Consider the following 11,106-nt stretch of genomic DNA (forward strand, 5'->3'; position numbering starts at 1 on the left):
CACTTCCCTAGAACAGCAGTAGCACAACATGTATGAATAGAAATGCACCTATTGCTTCTTTCACCATTGTAATGCAGCTGGTACTTAGTTGTCCCCCTTGCCAAGCTGGAACAGAAAGAGTCTTAGCTACTTAATGCTCGATTGGCAGGGCTGACAGCTCACACAGTAAAACACACCCATGTTACTCTGCTCTTCACTAATCTCCACTGGCTCCATGTCACTGCTCACATTAAGTTTACGTCAGCACAGCACCCACCTACCTAAAATCCTTTATTCAGTTTGTATGAGCCTTTCAGATAATTACCGCAGCACATTTAATACTTGATCAATCATTTTTTGTTACCTCTAGGGCAATTAATTAACACTCCGCCTTTGGTCATGACAGCTACTCACACCATATGCTGAGTGTTGTCGATGAGCAAGAAAGGAAGTGGGTTTTACCTGAGCTGTGTGTCAGTAACCATGCACTGACAGCTCACAGCATTAGTTTTAGTTCATTTGAGTGAATTTGACTCCAAAAACCAAGATATTTCAGGGAGAAAGGTGTTCATTGATGCCTCTCGTAGTCACAACAAAAGGAGTTTCCACAGCACACCCGCTTTCATGCATCTGTGTTTCCTTCCTTCCTTCCTTTCCTTTCTGGCTCACGAGATAACGACCGCATGACATGTCACTGTGACAGTCAATGCAGAAGTCTGCTTAGACAAACCTGGAGACTAGCAAAGATTGAACAAACTACACATAAAGACAGTCTCCGGCAACTTAAATACAATAAACAGCACAATGAATTGACTGGTCAGTAACAACCGGAGTTCTGGTAAATCAGCACTTTTTACTTTAATTATTTACTTTACCTTTATTTAATTATTACAAAAAAACAACTTCCTACAAGATAAAAGCAATAAATGCAAATGGCATTGACACGAGCCTTCATAAAATCACTGGACTTTGCATTTATTGTTTTTATTCTTTTTTAGATGCATGAAGACACAACCTGTATTAATTTAGCACTGTCAGATTCTCTTCTCTTTATATTTAACATTTACCAACATTTAACATTTACAAACTACTATCAAAATAAATCTGGATAGTTTCAGTTACCAACTTTCCAGTATGTCCGTTTCTAAAAGGAACAAATGGTTGAATAATTTTATAATATTTCCCTCATGTTGTCTCAGGAAGGAAGGTCTCACATGAGCCAATGCCAGTGAAATATTAGCCCATATAGTGATGACTTTCAACATCCAATCAGGAAATGTGTTTATTCCTGCGTGGGGGACACATCCTGAAGCTTGAATAAAACACTGTCAAACATCACTATATTAGGAATACAAGATAGTTTACCAAATTCCCTATCTTACAACCAAAAAATAGCAGGGATTTATTTCACCCTCACCATCACGATCACGCTTTGATCCAGGTTGGTTTAAGGCCTCTGACCACCTGCCCACATCTCCGATCTCTTATGTTTCACTTTTAAGTTGCTTTGGACAAAAGTTTCTGCCAAATGAGTAAATGCATCTAGTTGGCTGGTCAGAGCCACAGTGGGTTTTGATAGTGGGTTCGATAACAGCAGGAATTTCATACAGTGTTATGACAAAGGGGCCCTGTCTTCTTAATTTGTACCGCCCATTCATTTACTTTCATTTGAGGTCACTTCCAAAAACTAGCCTAATGGTGTTGGAATGTAAACAGCTGTGCACAGTGTTAATGCCTTGTGGACTGTAGAAGTAGACGGTGGCTTCACATTATGGAACACCAGCACAATCTCCACACTTAAACCCCGTGGAGTTGGTTGGGGATGAAGTGGACGGAAGGTGAAAGCAAAGCAAACTGTAAATGCAGTACATTACTTCTGCAACAGTGTTGGGACGGACTTTCAGAACAATACTTGATTTCCGTTGTAGAGAGAACAGCGTGCGTTGAGACGAAAATTTAAATTAAATTTAGTTCAACAAGAAGATTCAATGATTCTTTGTTTTTAAAGTCTCCTATTGTTTATTTGTGCTCTGCTTTAATTTCAGAAACACTGAGGCATTTAATCATGTAAATTTAAATAGCAGCCGATAGTGTATGTGCATATGTATATGTAGGTAGATATGAATCACACACGGGGGCACGGAACAGCTAAACTGTACGTTCAGAGAAACATTTCCCATTAGGTGTGCCCTGAAAAAGGTCAGAGAACAGAGAACACTTTCTTTTATAGAATTTATTTCAATACGTTTTTTTTCATCTAAAACATTTTTAATAATAAAATAGCACAAAAATACTGTACATATTCTCTTAGCAGAATGAAAATAAAATAGATTTAAGCATTCATTAGATTTAAGCATTCATTTCACGAGTCGTTACTGGAGACCCCTTATTCCTTACTACCGACACCTGATTAGGATTGTTATATTTGACAGGACAGAAATGTAAATCCTGAAAAACCTGTTTTTGGTTCTGGTTGAGAAGCACTGATCGAAGGCACAAAAACATTCATCTCTTTCTCAACATATTGTGCTAACACAAATATACAGGTTATACTGGAAAAAATAAATAAATAAAAGAAAACTGTAAACATATGAACTTAAGCCAGCAATTAAATAACATTACAATACACTATTAGTCTTACAAAAGCCTGAGGAATTAGAATGGCAGTCACTACAGCACATACCTTCACCAAGGACATTTTCTTCCACCAGATCCGGTTTATTGTCTGGATCTGCACAAAAATGTGCAAACATATGTGTGCTACAGTCAGGGTGGGACAAACAAGTAACCGGTGTAACCTCCTGCAAGCTAAATCTTAGTTAAATCATGAAACAACATTTTATTTATTTCATAATAAATCAATTGTTGAAACTCTTGTTTGCTTTACTCATTGCTGAAAGGGAAACCACTGAATATTAACCAAGAAGCTATATTTAGGAATATGTTTTTACATAAAGTTGAATTTCTGATTAGCTAAGCCCTGCCCCCTTTAGTTACTGTTGTGTGAAGCTCTTTGTTCTTGCATGTTCCATACCCTCCAAATATTCTATCTACTGAGTATCACTCTTAATTCAGCCCCATGCATGCTGCTTTAGCATGTGGAGAAATTTTCACAGGACCCCTGTGACTACTCATGGTTGTTAAGCTATGAACAACCGCTGTTCAGAACTGGTTTCAGCTGGACTTTTAGGTCACTGTCAGCCCAGCCCTTGTTAAGATGTTAATTATTGTTGCTATTGTTGCGGTTACATTTTCAGGCCCATCAAAGCAGCTGTATGGTACTTACAAAGATTACACACATCATAAAAACTGGTAGAAAAACTGTTCAAACCTTTTGCCATGACACAAGTAAGAAGGTCGTGCCTGCACTCACAGCCTAAGTGCAGGTCAACAAGCACAGTCATCACAGTTAAATGGCAGTTTGATGCTACTAACGTTGTTTATTTTGGTGACCACATCGCAGCTTGGGATCATGTATTCTCTTCCACATAAGATACATTTGAGGTGGAAGGAATCTGTGTACCAATAAAATGTCTTTATAATAGCAAGGATTATACTCATCTAGTTTTCTGGAGGGGATGTACAGTCCTGCGGTCTTCACACCTATATGGGAAGTAGGACCTAGTCCTGCCTTAGCCAGACACATCCCCATATAAACATCGTCAATGGGAAGAATGGGAGTGGACTGGGACATACTGTATATAACCATAGCTGTATGGGCAGACAACAGGAAGCCCCCACCACCACAGTAGGGGGGGTATGAATCTGACTCATGCACCTGTACTGGGATAAAATACTTGCTGCCTGATAATCTAATGGGCCCGACATTCTGGATCAAATGGCCAGTAAAGAGGTGCTTGCTTCCATTATTGTCCTTGAGGCTTTGGAGATACTCGATCATGCTGTCTGTGTTGGCAAAAACATCATCATCACCATTTAGCAGGAAGTGAGCTTTTGGACAGTTTCTTTCCATCCATTCCAGGAAGAGTATTTGCTTCAAGGTGAGGTTGTAGAAGGTGTCGCTAAAGTCCCATTGGAGGATGTCGCTGTACTCACGTTGCTCCAGTTCAAGTAGTTTGTTCAGTCTTTCTTTCTCAAAACCAGAATTCATCGTTCCTGAGATGAAGATCCTCCGGATCCACACACCATTGTGTAGCCTCTCTTGAGCCCAGGTTTTGCGCAGCACCTCTCGGCGGTCATAGTTCGTGGGGGAGCTTTTGATGACCAGTAGAAGGAAGACTTCTGCTGATTTATCAGCTCCTCCACATTTGTCAGGAAAATCCAGTAGCATGGGAAAATGGCGACAGTGACGATAGTAGAGAAAATCTTTTACATTACCTGGAAGAGAGCTGAAGCCTGTGATGCTGTCAGCTGAAATATTTTGTTGACATTTTGGCCAGGAGTATAGATTGGACCACTTTTTGGTGCGCTGCCTTGTTTGACGGTTCTCCTCTTTCACATCTGTGTGGAGGTTGATGGTTTTGGTCTCAATAAAATCTTTATAGAGATGGAGGACCAACAAAAAAAATATTGTCACCAAGCATATTGTTATTTTGTTGTTTTTCATGCTTGAGACCCTGCAATGGAAAAATAGAACACAGCTTTGTTATCAACACATCTCAGTCACACATAAAATAATTGATAATATTAATTATAAATTAATTGTTCAGGTAAATTAAGGATAAGGACAAACAAATCCATATCAGTATCCATATCAGTCTGCTAACAAATTTCACTTTGGGCCATGAATGTTGGGGGGGGGGACTTAAACAATTTTATCATTCATTTGGAGTCTGTCTCAATCTAATATTCACTCTGATTTAGCTCTGTTTTTGGTCTTTTGGTCTTGAGAATGAATTAAAACAGTAACGTTGCAGAGCTGGAACTTCTTTAGACTATAAAACTCGGTAAAGCCAAGGGTGGCTTAAGATTCAGGTGAAACTTCCCCTGTAGGTTAATCATTACTAGTGCCCCCTTTCAAAATGTCTCACTTTGCTTTAAGCAAATGAAAATGAGCAATGTTTACACAAGAAGATATGATATGATATGATATGATATGATATGATATGATATGATATGATATGATATGATGATGCGTTTTTTTAATTTAACAAATCACAATTAAAAAAAATAAGATAATGGGACTAAATGTGTGCTAATATAACACTCTACCACTAAAGTGTACCTAGTGTAAACAATATGCTTCTAAGAAATCCTAATACTCGTGTTTGTACGTTGTTCAAACTATTATAATACTAAATTATTGCTAAAATGAACAAGCCTCCATCAGCCACTCTCTCTTTGCATGGCCCAGAACTCACCACAAGAGAATAATGTCTGTCAATTTACAAGTAGTCTTACCCACACACACACACACACACACACACACACTGCATCAAAGAAGAATACTGCATAACAGGAAAAGTCCTTTCCTGTGCCAAAAACGCCAGAATGCAATGTTTGAGAATTGAAAGCAGTTATTCTGGAATAATGAGACAGCATTTTGAGTATTTGGCTTCAGTCATGACATACAAGGCACAGAAACAGTAAGTGCCCATAAAATAAAGCTTTTGTTCATGCCAATACAATCTCCCTCTGAGGCCCACTTGCACTATGACATTACTGTTCTGAAGCAGAAGCAAACAGGAGTGAGCAGACTGAGCATCAGAGCAGACATGAGGTGGCTTGGCATCATGCTGCAGATTTCTCACATGCTGTACTACTACATGGGGTGGAGGGCGGCAAGCAAATGCTGTCATGTCTCCTCACCCTGATGGGCGAAGTATGTTTTACATTGGTGATGTCAGACATTAAATCATTAAAACAAACTCAAAATCTCATTTAGTGAAACGTGAATAAAGGGAAGCTCCCAACTGAAATATATTTTTTACTGTAAAATGACAGAAAAAGGACCTGTCTTGCTCAAGCACAAGCCTCACTCTGTTGCTCATAATGAAGAAATGATGGCACAGAGATACCCAACTGATTGTATGTTGCAATAAAATCTGCCCGAACTATAAATGAAGGCTGGGATTTCCTGAAGTGTAATTATATGGTATTGATACAAAGTTGGTTGGTGTTTGCTGAGCCTGTCAGAAGTCTTACATCTATTTGATCTACGTATTTGCAATGCTTCTTCCTTCTTCCTATTGCCAGGTTATTGTGTTTTGCATAATGTCCTCCTTCTAGAATGATGCATCAACAATTAAAAGTTTCCGGGAGTCAAAGGTCACGATTAGACTCTAATAATTACAGTTGAATCATTATCTTTTCTTTGAGTCATTATGTTTTCTGTTGTTTGCCTCAGTCTATCCCAAAAATATAAGCATAACAATTATCTGACATTTATAGTTACTAGTCACTCTGCAGATTCAGATTTTACAAACAAAAACAATTAGAGCTACAATTAGTCGATTAATCTATCGACTACATCGATCGACAGATAATTAAACGGCTACTATTTTAACAACTGAATAATCATTTTCGACATTTTGAAAAAAACCATGTCAGAATGTGGTGTACGCCATGCTGAGTAACTGACTTCTGAATAGATCTATTGAAATCTATTACCCGGAGCATTATGATCTCAGCAGCAGTAGCCACAAACGGTGAAAACCATAACTCAATCTGAAATGTCCATATAACTAGTGAACTACATCTACTGGAATCTATCTTGGGTTTATATTTCAATTATGTTACATAGTTCACAGAACAAGTCTCATTTGCATATACTCCCCCCAGGCCCAACTATATTTCACTTTCAATTCTTGATACTTTGCTGTGAAACCATGTGAAACTATGATGCGAATATTGCTTAAGAAACATATTAAGCCTACTCATTTTTGTTTCCCAGGTTTCTAAATGACCTCGAATTTAAATTATTTATTATTATATTATTTAAATTTATTTATTTATTTATTTATTTATTTTACCAGTGATGACTTCAGTGTCAGTTTATTTCCGCGTGAATCCCACAGATTTTGAGGCAGAGTGTAGGCTATGAGAGGTTGCAGAGGAGAATGGAAACAAAAACAATCTTTCATAAGGGCGTATGCATATTATAGACTAGACGCTACGAAAGGACTGCATCAAAAGCATAAAAACACGCTTTCGATATAGGGAAGATATAGGATAGATATAAGAAGATAAAGGGGAAAAACTTAAAACAATTCTTATATTAATGCTTGATGCCTGTTTTTACGAGCTGATGGTTTATGTGCCACCAGTCAAGCAGGCTATCTCAACTACATAGCGTAAGGTTTTAAGTAAAAAATAAAAATGTTCAAGTGTACCACTAAACTGCTAAATATTTCCCATTAGGTACTGTATAACAGAGACTCGCTCTTGCCTCGTTAACTTCAACTTTTTCTGCGCAGGAGAAGCTACTGGATAAGCTGCAGTACGAAGTTGTATTTTTACAGTTGACAACGGGTACTTACCGAAAAAGGGAGATCAGTCTTGTCATCTGTCTCTGTCGCTGCTCAGATCATTGATCAAATCTGTGTGCAACAGCGTGACTCTCTGCTCCATCTTGATGTGCGCAGCCCACTGGGCGGTGCCTGTTTCTGCTGCTGAGCCTCTCAACAGGAGACTCATGTCTATCTATCTATCTATCTATCTATCTATCTATCTATCTATCTATCTATCTATCTATCTTTTACACTACTTTTATTCGCTACATTTCAGGGAAATATGCTACTTTATTACTACACTACATTTATTTCACAGCTGTAGTCACATTGCTGATTTAAGATTTCAAATGAACGTATAAATTATCATGAGTCATGATACAGTAAATATTAAAAACCACATAAAATAGTTTACATGAGCTCCACTGCAACCAGATATAACATCAAAATGCTGCCTTCTGTATATGATAATGCTTAATTAATTGAATCAGATTAATAATAACATAACAATGACATGGGCTATTCTGCATTCATAATGACTTGAGCTTAGATAGACTGTCAGCTCCGAATCTACACTGTAGATATTAGTAGGATGTCATTATTGCATTAATTGTACCAAAAAATGGGTGGAATTGTCACACCTACCACTTAATGAATATTACAGTTCCCACTGACCTCAAACACGTGTGTATGGACACCTTTTGTAACATTTGAGCTTTAATGCAGCTGGGGAAAACCACAGAAAAAAGAAGAATTATTTATATTTAACAGTGGTTTTACATTGGTTCTCAGTTTCAGTATTACTTTGCTCTTTAGAATTTGTCATGGTTGAAATGTTGAGTTCTCCTTTGAATCCCGATTACTTGGTATTGACAAATAACTATTCCAACAGGGCAGACCTGCTTTACTCTCCTTTGCTGTACATACATACACAAAGTCATAGAAGACCAAACTAAGGCGATGTCATGTCCAAGAAATTATGTTGTTCCTTTTGTGTTGTCCTGTCTTTATGCTGTCTCGTGACTTCCTGTTTTATATTGAAATCTTACTTCCCTCTCGTTTCAGATAACTTGCTCCTTCCCCCCGTGTGTGTCCCGCCAGTCTGATTGCCTGCCCCTCCCTGATTGTCCCACCTGTGTCCCTTTATCTTGTGTGTATTTAGAGTCTGTGTCTCCCTTTGTCCTGTGCTAGTTCGCCTTGTTTGATACAGAGCCAAGCCATTCCTCGCCAAGCCCAAGTCACGTCAGGCTCTTTTGAGTTCTTGTTTTGACCTTGTTATTTCTGTCACACTATTGTTTCCCTCTATCAAGAGCGATTTTTAGTTGTACTTTGCTTTGTAGTTTCTTGCCTCCTTTGAGAGTGATTTTGAGTTGTTACTTTTGTTACCTTTTTTTGGATTCCTCGGAACGAGTGATTTTGTGTTGTTACTTTATCAATAAAAGATTGTTTATTTTGTACTTTTTGGGTCTTGAGTCGTGCATTTGGGTTCAAGTCCTTGTTCAGTCGTGACAGGCGAGGCCTGCGAATCTGTCAATCAAATTCACAATGAGAACTGACATAAGTGTAATATAGTTGCACAATGGATCCTTATGGTCTATGCATACCTATGTATTGGGTAGGCGTAATAGCTTGTAGACTGTGTATATGCAAAAGTTTAAAATTAGCCAGATATTAATTATCTTTTTAAATCTAAGTAGGCACAGACAGATGTAAGTGTTTTCAAATCTGTTGTAATGTACATGTCTTTTAAAAAAAAAATTCTCACAAATCCACTTTGGGGGTCAAAATTTGACACAACAGGCTCTATTTACAGAACAGTTTCACTTTAACAGTGACTGCTACACCCATGTGTCTGAATGTGAATAGATACTTTTTGTTACTCATAGAGGATAGGGTAACTCAATACCTTTATGACAATAAAAGATGAAGTTTGATGACAACTTCCCCTTAGCCTGTATACAGCATGCAGATTAATTTAAATACAAAACACACTGGGAAAAGTATGCCTCAGTGAACATCCTCATGAGACGGATGTAGAGCTTCTGGTGGCCAGGGAGAGAGCAGATTGAACATTTAGATTTATGATAAACAGACTATCACCACAATGAGTCTCCTCTCCTATATATTTCATGATTTAATCAATTGCAGCTTCTTCAAATATAGTGTATGTTGTGGTGTGATCTTGCTGTCTTTTCATCACCTTACCAAAGTGCATTGCCTCAAGACACTTAAGCCAATTTAATTTTAAAAAAAAAAAGAAAAAGAAAAAAGAGAGAGAGAAAAACTAACTCACAAATATTGAACTTTTACTTTGTCTGGACCTTAGTTTACTGTGGTTGTTTACTAAACAATAAAATACTAGTAAAACACTCCGATTTAATGTTTTATGGAGTGTTTGAATGTCACTGTGTACAATGACACAACCAGCAATGCCTGACAAATGTGAAGCATGTTTGTTTACTCAGTTGGGAACAGCTCAGTAGAGAACTTGTTCTGGGTCTGGAACAGTTGATGCAACACGTTTTGAGACACTTTATTGCATGTGGTCAGGTTTATAAAAGGAAACCTTGTCTCTGAGCAGCTTGGTTCTTCTTTTTATTTGATGTGGCCTCAGATGATACTGAAAGGAAAGCTGATCAGGTTACTTATTTTTGAAGACAAGTCTTCACAAGTCAACAAGTATGTAATGAGCACAATGAATTAAGATTAACTGACACAAACCTTTGCATTGTTGTTCAGATGTATTTATGAGACAGTGATGAACAACTGATTTGGGTTACTGAGATACCTAGCTTTACAAACCCAAAATAGTGATCTGAGCTGTGACAAATTGGAGGAAAAACCCGAATGCTGATGCTTCCATACAGGGCACGAGAGGTCACTGGATTGTTTGATGAGTGTGAAAATGATGTGAATCATATGCTATGGCCTTCACAGTCACCTGATCTCAACCCAACTGAACACCTATGTGAGATTTTGGAGCTATGTGTGAGACAGCACTCTCCACCACCATCATCAAAACACTAAATGAGAGGATATAATGTGGAAAAATGGTGTTTACCCCTCCAAAGACTTGCAAAAGGAGCATTAAAGCTGCTCTGGAGGCTCAAAACCTTACGAATGGGTTCTCTATAATGTGTAACACAAGGGGGCTATAGGCAAATTTTCCATTTTAAGGGTGAGGGTGCCAATTTTGCTGAAGTTCAATTGCCTGACTTTTCAACTGAACTGCTGCTGTTCATGTTGCATTAAGCATCAGATTTAAAGAAGGAAGAACAAAACACGGGATAAAATAGATGTTACGCTTTATTTTACTTTCCAGCTAATTTCCTAGAAACTTTATTTGACACTTTTACTTTCCTGTTATTCAAACACGAAACTAAGGAATCTCCAGCGCAACTGGAAACTACAGGTGAGCATGCAGTTAATCCAATATACAGCATAGGCGAATATTTACCAATTACCATGCAGACCTATAATTTATGGCAGTTGGAAGTCATAATGAATTGAAATTACAAATTTTTGTCAGTCTTTCTAGGAAACTCTGATAGATACTGACGTCTGTTAGAGCTATCTTTCACTCACCTATTATATAACGTGCTAGTTTTTTTCTTAAAAACTCAAGTATAAGAAGCAGGTACTTAACAACTGTACTCACTATAACTTTCTCATATCATTCTCAATTGTGTGTAGGCCTTCTCAGTAATACCCTAGTTAT

At 37.8% G+C, this 11,106-nt stretch overlaps 1 protein-coding gene across 1 annotated transcript; it reads right to left on the reverse strand.

The window, feature by feature from the left end:
- Positions 1-2,230: 2,230 nt before the first annotated feature.
- Positions 2,231-7,478, reverse strand: b3gnt3 (UDP-GlcNAc:betaGal beta-1,3-N-acetylglucosaminyltransferase 3). Its single transcript, XM_022740534.1, has 2 exons — positions 7,419-7,478; positions 2,231-4,556 (listed from the first exon to the last, which is right to left on the reverse strand). The coding sequence occupies exons 1-2, from the start codon at positions 7,442-7,444 to the stop codon at positions 3,410-3,412; spliced, it is 1,173 nt and encodes a 390-aa protein (XP_022596255.1). The 5' UTR covers positions 7,445-7,478; the 3' UTR covers positions 2,231-3,409.
- Positions 7,479-11,106: the final 3,628 nt, after the last annotated feature.

The sequence above is a fragment of the Seriola dumerili genome, unplaced genomic scaffold (genome assembly GCF_002260705.1).
Source record: "Seriola dumerili isolate Sdu_G_001 unplaced genomic scaffold, Sdu_1.0 BDQW01000002.1, whole genome shotgun sequence".
In the NCBI taxonomy this organism is placed as follows: domain Eukaryota; kingdom Metazoa; phylum Chordata; class Actinopteri; order Carangiformes; family Carangidae; genus Seriola; species Seriola dumerili.

Excerpts from the sequence above, each read along its gene's own strand:
- b3gnt3 (XM_022740534.1), bottom strand. The coding sequence starts at position 7,444 with ATGACAAGACTGATCTCCCTTTTTCG. Across the intron at positions 4,557-7,418 it reads AGACTGATCTCCCTTTTTCG|GGTCTCAAGCATGAAAAACA; the intron begins GTAAGTACCCGT and ends TTTCCATTGCAG.